The sequence below is a fragment of the Canis aureus genome, chromosome 15 (genome assembly GCF_053574225.1).
Source record: "Canis aureus isolate CA01 chromosome 15, VMU_Caureus_v.1.0, whole genome shotgun sequence".
In the NCBI taxonomy this organism is placed as follows: domain Eukaryota; kingdom Metazoa; phylum Chordata; class Mammalia; order Carnivora; family Canidae; genus Canis; species Canis aureus.
Genome location: NC_135625.1, coordinates 58,049,272 through 58,067,222, shown reverse-complemented (window position 1 = coordinate 58,067,222; position 17,951 = coordinate 58,049,272). Strand labels below are relative to the sequence as shown.

Genomic DNA, 17,951 nt, shown 5'->3' with positions numbered 1-17,951 from the left:
ATGATTTCATGATTTTCAATTTTAATTTTTTTTAAGTAGGCTCTACACCCAGCATAGAGCCCAATGTGGGGCTTAAAATCCTCACCCTGAGATCAAGACCTGAGCTGAGATCAAGAGTTGGACACTCAAGTTACAAACCAATCAGGCACCCTTTAGTTTTAATTTTAAGGTAAACTTCCAAATTCTTCCTCTCTCCATTCTTTCTATGCAATGTTTTTCTTTATTTTATATGAATTTTCTTAAAAAAAAAAGATTTTATTTACTTATTCATGAGAGACACAGAGAGAGGCAGAGACGTAGGTAGAGGGAGAAGCAGACTCCATGCAGGGAGCCTGATGTGGGACTCGATCCCAGTACTCCAGGATCATGCCCTGAGCCAAAAGCAGAGACGCTCAACTGCTGAGCCACCCAGGCATCCCACCACTCTCAGTTTCTGAACAGTAAAATTTTGAATCCATGAAAACATTTGTTGCAGGTGCATTAAACTTGTTTGCTTTAATTTTTGATGAACTAACACATTAGCCATCTAGATAGCTTATTTTTTTAAGATGACTGAAAACAGTGTCATCTACTTTTAGCAAGAAGGATTTGGTTAAGTGTTAAAATACTGTCAGTAGTGGCATAACTGTTTATCATTCTTTCCTCTTTTTGCTAATAACAGTATCCCCTTTTTCCTTTTATGAATTTCTCCTCCACCACCTAGTACGGCTATTTGTCATGAATTCATTTCCAGCACAGGAATAGAGGTGTAGCCCAGGGGGCCAATCAAATTATCTTATTCACTGGATATAGTCATTAATATGGGAGTGGTGCATGACCCAGAAAAGGACAATCAGGGGTTGATAGAGATCCTCACAGAAGCCTTTACCTGTGATCATCTTCACTGAGTACAAGTAATAGATTAGCCTGGAGCTGTCAGGGACTGTTGGTGCCATCATGTAGAGACAGAGAAGGTTGGGAGGGGTGTGGGGAGTGTGGAGGGAGGAAAAGAGCTCAGTCCTTTTATAAATCATTTGAATACCTGTTCCTGGACATGTCTGATTTATCCATGGACTTTCCAGTTATGTGACCCAATAAATCATGTCTCTCTCTTTCTTTGGTAAGTTTGAGTTGCTTTCTGTCATACAGTAGCAAAAAAGCTCTGAAGATAAATTGTCTAATATCATGAATATCTTCCCAGTACGTAAGCAGTACTTACGTTTTCACTCTATTATTTAAAAAAAGGGTATATAATATTTCATTGTATAAATATAATTTGTTTTATAAGATTCTACTGAAGATTGTTTTCAGTTTTTTAAAGTGCTAAATCATGCTGTAGTAAACATCCATATATGTGTGGTTAAATATAGGACCAAGATTGTTTGGTCAAATAGATATGTGGGTTGGAAAGGTGCCATCCTGCTCCTTCAAATCTTATATAAATTAATGTTTCTAACAGGAGTATATGAAGGTGCCTGTTTTCCTACATATTCAATATTCTGATTATTTTCCTAACTGAGGGGATAAATCTGGTCTTATTTTTATCAACTTACTTTTTGAGATTATTAAACTTATTAAACTACTTATTTTATTTAGTAAAAACTTATTAAACTACTGAGATTATTAAATTTATAAACTATTGAAACAAAAACCACTTAGCTTTTGAGATTATTAACTGATGAGTCATAATTAATTTTGCATGATATTTTTCTATGGCTTTATTTACCTAGCAGTTTAGTCTTGAGTAGTAGTAAACTAATCATGCCTTTGTCTAGCGGCCTCTTCTCACCTGTAAGTTATGAGGCTGATTCCAAATTATTTATAGAGGAGATAAAGGCAATTAGCATTCATGAAGTCTAATGATCCTCTTCAATAATGTCCAAATTTGTCCCCAGCAAATAAAAAAAGAAGATGGAAAGTTTCCTATTATGAACTTCAAATTTTATACCTTCTATTTCTGCCATGCTGGTGAAGTGAGTAGGTAAGTGCCAAGAGTCAATAGGTTAAGGAAACGGAAGAAAATAAGGGAGCTAGGTAAAGTACAAGTAGTAAAGCAAACCCCAAAGTGCTGGGAACTGTCTCAAATTCACCTAAAGTTAAATTCAGATATAAAGAATGTGGGTTGGAGAGCAGGTGTACAATAAAATATGAAGGCATTACAAGTTTCTTATTAATCTGAACAGAAGATTCTCCAAAAAATGAACAAACAAAACAAAACAACTCTACTTTCTACATTTCCAGAAGCAGTTCTCTTACTTGAAAGTTTTCCTTGATCCTTTCAGGGTTAAAGCTTTTAGGAATAACAACTACTCCTCTCTGGATGTTGAAACGCAAAAACGATTTGAGCTGCTGTCTTCTTGTACTTTTTCCCCAGTGCATTAAGAAGTTCATCCTTTAGCAAAGGTGGGGAAGATATATTCACCCTTAAAAAAAAATCAAAACCTGCATCATATTTAGCTCAAGTAATGAGAACAGATGGTTAGTCAATCACCTCCCTCCTCTGGCTCCCTATCCCCCTGGCCACCTACCACTTCAGGTCACCTGTAACCAATTTCTCAGAGAGCAGAGCACTCAGTGAAGAGTTGCTTTTAACATGAAAAGATCAAGAGAGGCAAATTTATAGAGCTGCCTCTTTCGGAGGGTAAATGGTATTTCTTTGAAGGGTCTTACAGAGAGAACTGGGTTGGAAGTAGGCATATGGGGAAGGCAGGAAGACCAAAGTGGAAGAAATAGAGGCACATCTATTAGAGTCATCTTCACGTAGAAAAATTTCTACTTAAGTCTATGGAACACATCACAGCAGAAGTGCTATATTGGAATACAGAAATCAAAAAATTCTAAAATTTCAGGATATGGTCATGGAGACTGTCAGATAATACCTAAACATTTGTGGGGGTATATCCCATGTTTCAGGCATTGTTAGGTAATTTCATACATACAGTGTAATAAATTCTTATACCACCTTTGTGAGGAAGGTTTTATTAGCTCCAATTTGTGTATATAGAGAATGACTCAAAGACTTTGTTACTTTCTTAAAATCACAGAGCCATATAATCTTGCCAACCAAGTAATTCACATCAGTTTCATACTCTACACCAAAGGAAACACTGCTGAAGAGATATACAGCATTGCTTACGAGGTTGGATTCCTAGAAGTCCCCAAAGGGCTGTATGCAATAATGACAATGTCATGTTGTTGGCAAAATTTCAAGAGTTTTGGCTGGGTGAAATACGGATGGCACTCAACCTACATGGTTGCATTAGAGAGCAGAGCACAAAATTAAAGCCTTGGAGGAATGCAGTTTTACACAGTTTTAAAAATTTCTTCAATAAAACCCATTTAAAAGTATTATGGATAATGAGGCAAATGCTAAATATTATTCCTAACAAGGAAGTTGGCATTGTTTATTGGTGAGATTAATTAAAACATGGTTAGTGAGGTCACCATCTGTAGAATAATCCTAAAATCAGTGGGGAGCAAATTCAGTTTTGTCAAGTTAGCATAGTTTAAAACTTTGAAGGAACAGACCTAACTAGTCACCATTCTAGCAAATACATTTTTTTTTCCAAATACAATTTTCTGTAACAAAAAAGCAGTCTCAAGGTTCAGATTACAGCCTGGTAAGTAGAAGTGACATGTTGCAAAAGCCCTCTCTCTGTAGCTATCAGGCATCTAAGAATATTTTCACAAGGGGTAGAGCATGTATAAAATGAAATTTAAAGATGAATTTTGTCATCTTGGCCAAGAGTTCTTTACACTATCCAGTGCAGGCCTGCATTCGTCTTCAGTATCTTACTGGCAAGATTCCTGCATTAAAAAGTGCTTGTGTCATAAAGTTCTTCTCAACATGTCTTCTTAACCACTATGGTAATATTTGACCTATGCTTTTCTTTCCTTTTTGGATTAAAATCAACCACCGCTGAATTAAAATAATTGAAGTATATACTTATCTTGATTGTCTGGAAGAGTATTTGGTGAGTTTTATTTCTAGAAGGCACAAGGAGATGCTACTGATTAAGTGGCAAAGGTAAACTGGGCCTCTTTGTAGTGGGTCTTCCTTCTTCTTTCTGTTCTCTAATTTGATACACTTTTTTTTTTTTCTGACATAATCTTGTTCCTTTATCCTAAGAAACACTTGTGGGCTTTCCACCCCTTGGAACATTTCTTAAATAATTCTAGAAAGTAACACAGACTAAAAAAAGGCAGGAATCACACTCTTTAGTGTTTCCTTCCTTTATCTCTCTGACTTCCAACATCGCTCTCTACTTTTTCATTTCCAATCTTGTCTATTATTGGTAGACCAGTCTCTCCAAGACATGTGTTTTATCACATCACTCCACTGCTTAGAAACTAAGTATGAATTCCTTAATTTAATGCCTGCCTGCTCATTCCAAATACAAAATTTAAGGACTCCTTTCTAATCAGACTGGTGTGCTGTTGCATGTCTCTGGCCTTATTAAATATGTAGAAGTATGTAGGTGTACATCCACATGTATATGTGTATGTGTGTGTTCATAAAGACATTGAACGTTTTATAATCTACTCTTTGAAAAAGGACTTCATATGGCTTATGGCAACATGTGTGCATAATAAGGCTATCACAATTAGAAATAGAACAAATAGATATGTGCATATCGAATCTATGACTGAACAATCTGTGAACTGAAATCTGGGAGATTCTGGGAGATTAGAGAGAGTTGCATTGGGCAACATACTAGAAACATCTGCTCATGGGATCCCTGGGTGGCGCAGTGGTTTGGCGCCTGCCTTTGCCCCAGGGTGTGATCCTGGAGACCCGGGATTGAATCCCACGTCGGGCTTCTGGTGCATGGAGGCTGCTTCTCCCTCTGCCTGTGTCTCTGCCTCTCTCTCTCTCTCTCTCTGTGACTATCATAAATAAATAAAAATTAAAAAAAAGAAACATCTGCTCAATGAGAACTTTTGAGTTAACCTAAGAACTCAAATAACAGCATAACAATATAATATAAATCTTTGCATAGAGAGTTGTTAGGTAAAAATCCTAGGGCATATCACTAAAGAGACACCCAGTGGGATCCCTGGGTGGCGCAGCGGTTTAGCGCCTGCCTTTGGCCCAAGGCGCGATCCTAGAGACCTGGGATCGAATCCCACATCGGGCTCCTGGTGCATGGAGCCTGCTTCTCCCTCTGCCTGTGTCTCTGCCTCTCTCTCTCTCTCTGTCTCTGTGTGACTATCATAAATAAATAAAAATAAAAAAAATAAAAAAATAAAGAGACACCCAGTGAGGGAAATTCTGGGGGTGGGAGTAGATAAGTTAATAAGATCCAAGTGCATACGAACTCACAGAGAACCATATTTCTTCTTTTCAGAGCATTTATCTAAGTTTCTAATTACCAATAACTTATGTGATTGATTCATATCTGCTCCCCACTAGGCGGCTAGTGCCCTAAGAGGAAGGGCTGTATCTGTCGTTGGTCTCTTATGCATGCCTAAAGCATAGCAAAGTGCCTGGCATAAGGCAGGTGCTCAGTGACTGTTGAATGAAAACAGTAACAATACAGAGAGGACCAAGCCAGCATCTTAGGAAGGAGCTTCATCAGGGCTGCAGCTTGGTGGGGTCATTTCAGGCCAGTGGATGATCCTTGTTTGGTATGCTGGCACTGGATGCTCAGTTTCAGGTAGAGGGTAGTGATAGTTTCTGTTGTCACTTGATGTCATCATTGCCCTGAACTAGCTCATTTCCAAGGTGAAGCATATCTAAGCACACTTGCTTCCATCTTTCTTAGGGGCTGGTTATAGCCCTTTGTGGATGGGCTAGTGGAGATTCAGTCTTTACTTTTTCTTGTTTATTCTGTAAAATTGAGGTCACTTGTCAGTGTCTTGACATGTCTGGGGCTTTTACAACACTATTTGATACTGCAGAACTTCAGATATCAAGAATCTCACAAGGTGAAGTTAAGCTGGCTCTTACGACAGATGAGTTCTTTGACTTGACTTTTTTTTTTTTGACTTGACTTTCTTAAAGATGGTGGTGCCAGAAAGTGGACTATTAATTTGCATTACTATTTTCCCCTTTATAGCTTACTTTCTGAAAATTGGAACTGCTGATAATGAATGATGGTTATGACCTGTTCCTCCTACCCTTCTCTCTTAGACCCTGTGAAGGAAGACAGTAACCTCATTCTGTGTCTTTCTTAGAAGAAGTGTGTTGAATTTTCATTTAAGTTACTCAAATATATATATATAGATTCCGAAGTCAGGACACCTGTGATTTAGGCATAGTGAATAGGGTTAGGAAAAACTGAAGAATTTGGAGATCTTGCCTTTCTCCCCACCTCTCTCCCTTCATTTGTTACTAGAGTTAGGTATGTGAGATTAAATGGCCTGAGGCAGAGCCACAGTCTCCTTTGAATTAGGCTGGGAAAACACTGCATGACAAATGACCCAGTAGGAAGGCTTTCAAAGAGATTAAGTGAGGGATGGAGCCTGGAGACACCTTTGTGTAGACAGGCATCAGAGGTAGTACTAAGGAATGCTCAGGCTCTGAGAATGAGTACACAGTGAGATAATATTCTTTGTGCCCTTGTTCATAAAGTCTTTGAAGAAATATAAACATTTTGCAAATTATGCTTTTGATTTATTCTAATGGGAAAATTAGTTTTTAAGTATGTGAATTATGAATTACACAAGGTCTTCAGGTATGTATCCCTTATATATAAGTTGTGACCACCCTGTATAATGCCCACAATATGTCATCATGTTCCTGGGCTGAAAGCTGTTTGAACTAAACGTGTGTTTCTGGAGTGTAGGTGGTCATACCCCAGGCATAGGGTAATGGCAGGTGGCCAGTAGACCTGCACTTTGATCTGTACCATCTCAAGAGTATTGATATGCTCTGCTTTCCATATCATGAAGCAAACGAACAAGCCTGGGATATGATCTTCCCACATGTCTTGTTTCCTTTGCAGGGTACATTTGTGAAGCTGTTCATGATTCTTGTGCCAACGTATCAGGGTATTTCTTCCTTGGCATGACAAGACACACTGTCAAATTCTTACTCCATTTTTCCTTCTGAGGTCAAAAAGCATCATCTTTCTTTGTACATTTGTAAGAAAAAGTGTGTCATTTTGGCCTTTTATAACAAAATATTGTCCTTGGGGGTGCAGGAGGGAGATGAGCTGGTGAGAGTTAGGGTAGGAATAAAGGGAGAGATTGAGATCAATTAGGAAGTCAAGGGTTGTTGCTCTCTGCTCCTTAGAGCATATGGTATAGTGTTGGCTTAGGTGTCAATTAGGAAGTGATCCTTCTAAATATAGCAACACTTCTATTTTAGCTGTGGGCTATTGTCATGATAGGTAATAATTCATTCTTTCTGTTATGAACTCAAACAAGACTGTTTTGAGTTACTAAATATGATGAATCAAGCAAACAAGTCAACCATAACTCCAATACATGAATCTTTACCCTAAGGGCATTTTTAAATGTAGCCTCTTAGTGTTTTATGAAGTAGAGTGAAGAGAGTATCATTATCCCCACTTAACAATATTTTGTTGTGATTATAAAAATAACATATGCTCCTTACAGAAAGTTTGGAAAATATAGAAAAGCATAAAGAAGAAAACAGAATTCACTTGTAAAATTCACAGGCAGAGTTAACCAGTTAGTATTTTGATATATTTCTTTCCAATATTTTTCCTATGCATGTTTTTATTTTTATTTTATCTTTATTTATTTATTTTTTTTTAAAGATTTATTTATTTATTCAGAGAGAGAGAGAGAGACAGGAACACAGGCAGAGGGAGAAGCAGGCTCCATGCGGGAAGCCCGACATGGGACTCGATCCTGGGTCTCCAGGATCACACCCCAGGGCTGCAGGTAGTGCTAAACCGCAGTGCCACCGGGGCTGTCCCCTATGCATGTTTTTTTTTTTAATAAAATAATTTTTTATTGGTGTTCAATTTACCAACATACAGAATAACACCCAGTGCTCATCCCATCAAGTGCCCCCCTCAGTGCCCGTCACCCAGTCACCCCCACCTCCTGCCCTCCTCCCCTTCCACCACCCCTAGTTCGTTTCCCCGAGTTAGGAGTCTTTTTCTTCTCCCTTCCCTTATATTCCCTTTCACTATTATTTATATTCCCCAAATGAATGAGAACATACATTGTTTGTCCTTCTCCGATTGACTTACTTCACTCAGCATAATACCCTCCAGTTCTATCCACTTTGAAGCAAATGGTGGTATTTGTCGTTCCTAATGGCTGAGGAATATTCCATTGTATACATAAACCACATCTTCTTTATCCATTCATCTTTCAATGGACACCGAGGCTCCTTCCACAGTTTGGCTATTGTGGCCATTGCTGCTAGAAACATAGGGGTGCAGGTGTCCCAGCGTTTCATTGCATCTGAATCTTTGGGGTAAATCCCCAACAGTCCTATGCATGTTTTTAACTAATGTATTCACATCAATACTCTATTATATTTTGTATCCTGGTTTTTCCCTTTAATATTATGGCCACTGCTCTTTTGCTCAAAAATGATTCAAGAACCTCTTTTATTAAGATTTTATATTATATGAGATTTATAATTTATTTAAATATCCCCCTAATTTTTCATATTTGTGTTGTTTCCTTTTTTTCCCCTCTTGGCCTTTATAAACAGTGCTGTGACAAACACACTTGAAAGCTTTCAGGTTTTTTTTCACAAGGATAAATTCTTTTCTTTTTTTAAAGATTTATTTAATTTATTCAGGAGAGACACACAGAGAGAGGCAGAGACACAGGAAGACAGAGAAGCAGACCCCCCACAGGGATCCCCACCATCCCCACCAGGGATCATGTCCTGAGCCTAATGCAGAGGCTCAACCGCTGAGCTACCCAGGCATTCCCACAAGGATAAATTCTTAGGAATATAAGACTGTGAACATTTTTTAAGGCTCTTGACACTTATTGCCAAATTGCTTCCCAGTGAGGCTGAACAAATTTGCACTTGCTAGCAATTCATCACTTGCTTATATGGAACGTTATGTTAAAAAAACAAAGCAAAAGCCTTGCTGTTTTGACGCAATATAAAATAATACTTTAAATTTCTGTAATTATCAGTGCAGTTGAACATTTTTCATATGTTTACTAGTCTCACAATTTGTCTTGAATTTCTGTTCATAGTTCTTTTACTCACTTTTCTGTTGAGCTTTAGTGTTTTATCTTTGATTTTTTCATTAATTTTTATTAGGCTCTTAATTCATAAGGATATGATCCCCTTTTCTATTATATTCAAAAATATAATTTTCCATTTTACTTGCTCTTTGTTTCTAATTTATTTATTTATTTATTTATTTATTTATTTATTTATTTATTTATTTATTTATTTATTTGAGAGGGAGCAAGGAAGAGCAGGGGGGAGGTAGAAGCAGACCCCCTGTTGAGCAGAGCCCAGTCCCCCACCCCCTACCCGATCTGGGCTCTATCTCAGGATCCTGGGATCATGATCTGAGCCAAAGGCAGATGCTTATATAACTGAGCCACCCAGGCACCCCTGTTTCTAATATTTTTAGAGTTTAATGTTTTTATACTATAAATATGTCCATTTCTTTTATAATTTTCCCATGGCTTCATTTTCTATCTATAGCTCTAGAAAACTAAAATTGTTTTGTAGCACTCACAAATGATTTCCTCTTTCTCCTTTAACTTCTGATCAAAGAGATACTAGGAGTAGGACATGAGGCAAAGATCTGTATTGGCTTCTACATAACTAACCATTTCCTCCACACTATTTACTGAAAAATTCACCTCTTTGCCACTCGTTTGTGTTATTGTCTCTATATTAAGTTTTTATCATACTTGGGCCTGTTTCTAAGATATTTCTTATTTTCTATTAATTTAAACTCTGTATATCTTAATGTCTGGCAGATCTAGTTCCTCCTCATGATTTTTCTTCAAAAAAATTCTTTGGATTATTTTTGCCTGGATTTGAACTTGCAAATCTTTTTTTAAGAGACATAAATTGAGAGAAGTCAAAAGACTTGCTCTCATGGTCCTATGATGAGATATGTGTTAATGACCACAAGATTTCCAAATCCTACTCCAGCATTCTCCTGTTAAGTAAATATTGGAATCTCCCTCTACTCCTCACATTCCCCTCTCCCCTCCCACCTCCTGTCAAACTGTACCTGGTTGCTGACTGGCTTATGTTTGAGTCCTGGTTTGTTCAAGATGAGCTCCAGCTGCCTGCGGTTAAAATAGGAAACTCCAAGGGATTTCACCAAGCCAGCATCTTTGCAAGCTTCCAAACCCTGTTGAGTAAAGGCCAAAGGGTTAAGACAAAAGCCTCAAAACAAATGAGAATGTTTACGGGGGTGACAATCAATTCTTTAAGAAGGAAAGTCCCTGGGTATGTTAACAGACATTCTGTGAAGACTTAAAAAATGTGGGAGAGATAGGCAGGAATTCTGTATTTGAATTAGTTTGGGAAATGTACAGCATATCTTCCCCTTGCATTTTCACAATATATACCAGTACATTAAAAATGATCTTATTTCTTGAAATCTGTTGAGGTTTGCTTTATAGCATGGTATCTGATCCATTTTTATAAATGTCTGGTGTGTGTGAAAAGGTATATTCTCCTTTTATTAGATACAAATTGCTCTCTCCTCTCGTTCTGTGTCTCATACACACACACACACACACACACACATTATATACAAAGCTGGGTCTAGCTTTTCCTGGTTTCTCAATAATTTAAAGGAATATGTTAGAAATTTCCCACTATATTAGAAGAATTTATCAGTGTCTTATTATAGTTTATTGACTCTTGCTTTATATATTTTGAAAATATTTTATATGGTACACATGTGTTTAAAATTGGTATATTTTCTTGGTAAATTGACTCATTTATCATTATGCTATTTGCACTTCTCTATATAAATTTTTTAAAGATTTATTTATTTATTTATTCATGAGAGAGAGAGAGAGAGAGAGAGAGAGGCAGAGGGAGAAGCAGGATCCATGCAGGGAGCCCGATGTAGGACTTGATCCTGGGTCTCTGAGATCACAACCTCAGCCAAAGGCAGAAGCTCAACCGCTAAGCCACCCAGGCATCCCCCCTATAAATTTTAGAATCAGCTTTTCAATTTCTTTTTGTATTTTGACTGGGATTTCATTGAATCTATCAGTTTGTGGAAAATTAACATCTTAATATATTCGGTCTTTCTATCAAAGAACATGATGTATCTCTCACTTAGAGTTTTAAAAATTGCTCTCAGTAGTGGTGCATGGCTGGCTGAATTGGTAGAGCATGTAACTCTTCATCTTGAGGTTGTGAGTTCAAGCCCACATTGGGCATAGTAGATTACTTAAAAATAAATTGCTCTTAGTAATATATTTTAGTTTTTACTGTTTAACTCTTACACTGATTTTGTTGGGTTTATCTCTAAAACAATATCATTTAAAAAGATTTAATTTCCAATTATGTGTTGCTAACATATACATTATGTATAAATACAGATCTTATTTCTCGTCCTATGGGTTATTTACATGTATGTTTTCAGTTTCCAAATATCTGATGGTTTTTCAGATATATTGTTGTTCATGACTTCAAATTTAATTCTAATTTTATCAGACAGCCTACTTTGTATAAAGAATATAATTAAATGTGTTGAGATTTGTTTCATGTCTCAGTGGACTATTTTGTTAAATGTTCTATGTGTACTTGAAAAATAGCATTTTGCTATATTTTGGTGAAATATTCAATAAATGTCAATTAGGATAAGCTGGTTGATAATGTTTATTTTTAATTTTTAAAAAGGATTTATTTATTTATTTATTCATGATAGAGAGAGGCAGAGACACAGGCAGAGGAAGAAGCAGGCTCCATGCAGGGAGCCCGACGCAGGACTTGATTCTGGGACTCCAGGATCACACCCTGGGCCAAAGGCAGGCGTCAAACAGCTGAACCAGCCAGGGATCCCCGGTTGATAATGTTTAAATCTCTTCTATAGATTTTATGTCTACTTATTATCTCAATTATTGAGATAGAGGTTTTGAAATCTTTGACTATAATTGTAGATTATTCTCATCCTCACTTCTCTTCATTTAAGATTCATGTATTTTGGAGTTCTGTTACGAGGTGCTGTTACTAAGTTCTGTTATTAGGATAAACACACTTCTTTATCTTTGGTAATACTTTTTGTTCTGAAACCTTTGCTAACATTAAAATAGCTATTCCAACTTTCTTTTGAAGGAAATTAAAAGCCTAGTATATCTTTTTCTATCCTTTTACTTTTTTTTTTTTAATTTTTATTTATTTATGATAGTCACAGAGAGAGAGAGAGAGGCAGAGACATAGGCAGAGGGAGAAGCAGGCTCCATGCACTGGGAGCCCGATGTGGGATTCGATCCCCGGTCTCCAGGATCGCACCCTGGGCCAAAGGCAGGCACCAAACCACTGCGCCACCCAGGGATCCCTACTTTTTTTCTTAATCTTTTACTTCTAACCTATTTGTGTCTTTTTATTTAAAATGGGTTTCTTCGACAAATACCCACCATTTGCTTCAATGTGGATGGAACTGGAGGGTATTATGCTGAGTGAAGTAAGTCAATCGGAGAAGGACAAACATTGTATGTTCTCATTCATTTGGGGAATATAAATAATAGTGAAAGGGAATAGAAGGGAAGGGAGAAGAAATGTGTGGGAAATATCAGAAAGGGAGACAGAACATAAAGACTCCTAACTCTGGGAAATGAACTAAGGGTGGTGGAAGGGGAGGAGGGCGGGGGGTGGGGGTGAATGGGGTGACGGGCACTGAGGGGGGCACTTGATGGGATGAGCACTGGGTGTTATGTTGGTAAATTGAACACCAATAAAAAATAAATTTATTATAAAAAAAATAAAACGGGTTTCTTATAAATAATATATACAGTGGGGTTTTGCTTTCTATCTATTCTGATAACCTCTGCCTTTTAACTGAGTTGTTTAGACCATTTACATATATTGTGATTATTAATAGGAATTTATTTTATTTATTTTTTTATAAGTGAGTATAAATCTCTCATCTTGCTCTTTGCTTTCTATTTTTCCCATCTATTCATTTTTCCTCTTCTTTTCCTGTCATCTTGATTTATTATTGTTTCTTCCATTTTTTTTCTTTATTGGCTTGTTTGCTATACTTGGGAAGTTTTATCATTTTCTCTGTATATTTGATATTCTGAAATTTCACTGTAATGTACCTAGTAAGGTTTTTCTTCTCTTTTCTCTTTGGTGATCCACACCTTATCTTTTTTTTTCTTCAAATATTACCTCCTTTTCTTTTTTTCTTTCTTTTTTTCCTGAGACTCCTATTGTATGGATGCTAGAAATTCTAATTTTATCCTTTACAACTCTTAGCCTTTCTTTCATACTTAAAACATTTTCTTGTCCTTTCCTTCTTCACATTTGGGGGAGGATAGTTTCCTCATTCTGATCTTTCAATCTGATAATTTTTTCTTTGTTTATATCCATTCTATTTTTAATCCCATTTATTGCATTGCTTTACACTTTACTAAGTATTATTTTCACTTTTTTTTAAAGTACATTATTGTTCTTGTTTCATATTGCTAGCATCTTTTCTTATTTCCTTTGTTATATTAATTGGCTAAAAAAGCTAAAAGTTCTTGGTCATCTGTTCTGTTTATGTTTAGATCTCTAATTGAGATGTGTGGTTTCTTTATAAAATAAATGCCTTGTAATTGGGAGTCTTAACACATTTTTTTCCTGAGGATACTGGCTATGCTATCAGGCAGTCCTTTGGAAGGGAACATGTGACTCCAAACCTAGTCGTCTACAATGAGGTCAGGAATGAGTGTATGGTCTCTTGGGTGGAGATCCCCAGGCATCAGAAAACCCAATCAATGCTTCTCACCCCTCAAAATAACTCTGCAATTCAGATAATCATCTATTACCTACGGAGGGTGGAGGGGAAGTCCATTAGAAAGAGGTACATGTTAGGGGCGCCTGGGTGGCATAGTCAGTTGAACTTCTGCCTTTGGCTCAGGTCATGATCCCAGGGTCCTGAGATCAAGCCCCATGTTGGGCTCCCAGCTCACTGGGGAGCCTGCTTCTCCCTCTCCCCCCTGTTTGTGCTGGTGTGCTCTCCTTGCTCTCTCTCTCTCAAATAAATAAATAAAATCTTAAAAAAAAAAAAAAAAAAAGAAAGAAAGAGATACTTGTTAGAGTGTAATTTCCCAGCCTTTGGAGTTTTGAATGGGAGAAGGAGGGAAATGGTGGCCAGAGGTCAGATAGTAACTTATGTTTTTCTCAGCCTCTCACAAGTGCGGGATTTCAGTGCTATTCTTATTTGATTCCTGAAGACATCTGAACATGAGTCTTAAGTTTCTATATGTGTGGAGCAGATAATACTTGTTCCAAGGCTACAGCAGGAGAAAAGGAAGAGCAAAAAGAACTCTAAGTTCCTTTCCTATGTTATCCTCTTGCAGCTTGTTGGGCTGCCTTCTACTCTAGGTAAAAGCTGCCATATTACCTCATAAACAAACCAGTTGAAAGATCTGCACCCCTCACCCCCAACATGAATCCATATAGGTTTCCTTAATTACTTTCCCCAGTTTTCCTACTCTTATGATTTTGGGGAAGGAGCCATCAGCTTGTTCAGAACTGGAACCAGAATTATTTTTCAGTTTTTCAGGTATCACTTTACGTTTGTTTCTTTTAAACATCATATTATTGATTTTCATAAATTCAATTTGAGAAATTTCAAAAATTTGTGATTTTATCTCATTGATATAGTCTTATTTATGGTTACATTAGAACTTATTTCCTTTACTTTCTTTTTCCTTCTACACTTCTCTCTTCTTTGGCATTCTTCTTTTCCATCAAAACAAAATCAAGAATTTTTCAGTGTGCAGAAATGGGGATTTTACACATCTTTGCTTATGATTAGAAATGCCTGTTCCAATTATTACTATACATTAGGAGTAAAGGCTGCATTCCTCTATAAATTGAACAGAAATAATCAGATCAGTTTAAAAATGTAGTCTTCAAGAAAAGAGGCCCATTTGAACTTACCTCCCAAGTGGCACACAGATTTGACTTGTGATATAACCATTTGCCATTCTCATCTTTAGGGTAGATTTCATCTCCAGGCTATACAAAAGAATGAGTATAACTTATTTTATTTATATCTGGGAATTAAAATTATGGCATTTGAGTTGTCATTATACCATATACCCTGGGCCTGGGAAAGCAATTCAATTTTAATTATTTATGTATAATAAATATGACATATTAGTCTCATCTCACTCTGGCATTCATTTTCCTTTATTTATTGACAGATTATTATTGTTCTTTATTTTTTAAAAGATTTTATTTATTTATTCATGAGAGAGAGAGAGGCAGAAACACAGGCAGAGGGAGAAGCAGGCTCCATGCAGGGAGCCAAACGTGGGACTCTTTCCCGGGTCTCCAGGATCACACCCTGGGCTGAAGGTGGCGCTAAACCACTGAGCCACCTGGGCCGCCCCCTTATTATTGTTCTTAAACCATGAAGTTCTCTCATAATGAAAGGAATCTGTTCAACTACCCTCTCCCACCTCACCCAATGACACAGACAAAACTAACAGGTGTCTGCATTTGGCCCTAACTCTGTTTTTCTAGGGCATGGTGCCCTATATTCTTGAGAAATAAACTTCAACCACAAAATATATTCTTCTCTAGCCTGACCACGATCCACATCTCAGACAACCCCTGGACAGAGCCAATATACCTGCCATTTCTTGCTCTACCTGGCTAAGAGTAGATCCCTTCTCTACACACCAATTCCCCCATGGGTACAGCTACAATCCTCTCACATCCTTCAAAACTCATTAAAAGGCCCAGCTTGACATAAACCTGGGGCCAACACTTTTCTAGATGTCTGGTTCCTCTCCTCCCTTGGAGAGTGAATAAACTCTCCTCTCTATTGCTCCACTCTTTGTGCAATTCTTTGCCACCCTCATTACCAGCCACTCTAACACTTAATAACAAAATTACTCATAAATAAAGAGTAGAAGTTGAGAATTAGGATATTTAGGCTCAGCATTTTGATCTAATCCTAAGCCCAAAGTTGAGAACAGCAAATTTTTAAAAAATATTTTATTTATTCATGAGAGACACAGAGAGGCAGAGACATAGGCAGAGGGAGAAGCAGCTCCTTGGAGGGACCCCAGACTGGGGATCATGCCCTGAGCCAAAGGCAGAAACTCAACCACTGAGGCACCTGAGAACAGCAAATTTTTCACTCTAATAAGAAAACAAGGATCATCCTTAAGGGTGAAAAGAAGTTTTTCAGCTAAGAAAAGTGTAGCTAATGAATGGAACACTCCCTAATCATACGGAAAAACTTAGCACATTACTTCTTGGTTCTGAATAATCTGCCCAGTGGCTCTTTCTTTCCCTTTCCGGGACCTCCAGGAGCTTAGCATCTGTTTTCTACTTCACAAATTATCTCAGTATCAAACCTAGGTTTTTGGTGATCCTTTTCCAACTAAGACTGACTGTTGGCTTTCAGATTTTTCCTCTTTTGCTATATCTAAAAATGGGAACCATCTCTTATGGGCTTGGAAATAGGATAGAGAGAAATAAAAGATGATTTCTAGGCTGCTTGGTTGACTATTGGTGATCATTCCCTGAGTTTGGGCTAGCAATCAAGAGTTTTATTTTGGTTATTTTGAGTTTGAAATGGCAATTTCCACATTCAGTGGGTATTTGAGGAGGCAATTGAACAGAGAAGTCTGAGAGAGGCTCAGAGAGAAGTCTTGGCTGCACACAAATTTGGGAGGGATCAGCACATAAAGTGGTATTCAATCCATGGGATCACCTGTAGAGAAAGTGTGGCTCAGTAAGACAATATTGAGGATAGAGTACTGGGCATAACAGCGTTTGGACGTTGGCAGGGAAGATGCTGTCAAAGCATCTGGAGAGGGTGATACAATAGAACCATAAGCTGAAAATGTTTAAAGAAAAAGGTAGTAGTCATCTGTATTGAAACAGATCAAATAACATGGGGACAAAGTGTCTTTTAGATGTGGATGATAGCATGGAAGTCTGTAGACTGTGATAATTTTTTTTTGTTGAAAATCACGCATTTGGACAAAGTCAATTATATTCTTAAATATTTAAAAAATTTTCCTTCTGCCATTTCCCCTGAATGAAACTTACCCCTGGTGATAACATTTTCTTCATTGTCCTCTTTAGTGAAAATAATTTCTTCTCAATTCTGCCTGTCTCAATGAGTGAGAGCAGGAAAAGGGCTCCTCTCCCCTTGATGCCCCATAATCACTCATGTTAATTGCCCTTCCTATCTCTGATTTCTAAGCTTTTTAACCTCTCAACACTATGACCCACATTTTCACTCCAGTCTTTCTCCATATTTCTTGCCTTTTGCATATCCTAGTTTTACCTCTGTTCAGAAATGGCTTTATGCCTCAATTCTGAACTCTGCTAAATAATTTTTACCTCTCCAGATTTTAATTAAGTCCTTATCAAGCCTGCACCCATGTTAAATATTTCCATGATGCCTCCCTTAGGCTTCTGCTGTGTCTACTTTACTAGTCCATTCATCCTGATAAAACCATTGTCTTTGTCCTCTGTTCTTGCTCTTTAGTGTAGGCCATTGCTGGAATAATCCAACCCTCTAAAACCCCATGATATTGACTCTCATTCCTGCTCAGCAGTAACTTCATTCATCTTTCAAAAATGTTTTATCGTGGGGTGCCTGGGTGGTGGAGTCAGTCAAGCGTCATGCTCATTTTCAGCTCAGGTCATGATCATAGGGTTCTGGAACGGAGGCCTGCATCTGTCTCTGTGCTCAGCATGGAGTCTGCTTGAAATTTTCTTTCCTTCTCCCTCTGCCCCCCCAACCCTTGTGCTTTTTTCTCTAAAATAAAATCTTTTAAAAAAATCCTTAAAAATGTCTTGTGATTTTTTGGTATTTTGTTGTTCTGAAATTGTGTCTGCTTGTTAAATT

The 17,951-nt window shown here is 37.4% G+C and overlaps 1 protein-coding gene across 1 annotated transcript in view; it reads right to left on the bottom strand.

The window, feature by feature from the left end:
* AKR1D1 (aldo-keto reductase family 1 member D1) overlaps positions 1-17,951 on the bottom strand; it is a 133,622-nt gene that overhangs the window by 9,618 nt on the left and 106,053 nt on the right. Inside the window, 4 exon segments of the mRNA XM_077850069.1 lie at positions 2,236-2,313; positions 2,315-2,402; positions 3,116-3,225; positions 10,128-10,250. Of these exon segments, the coding sequence (XP_077706195.1) occupies positions 2,236-2,313; positions 2,315-2,402; positions 3,116-3,225; positions 10,128-10,250 (399 nt within the window).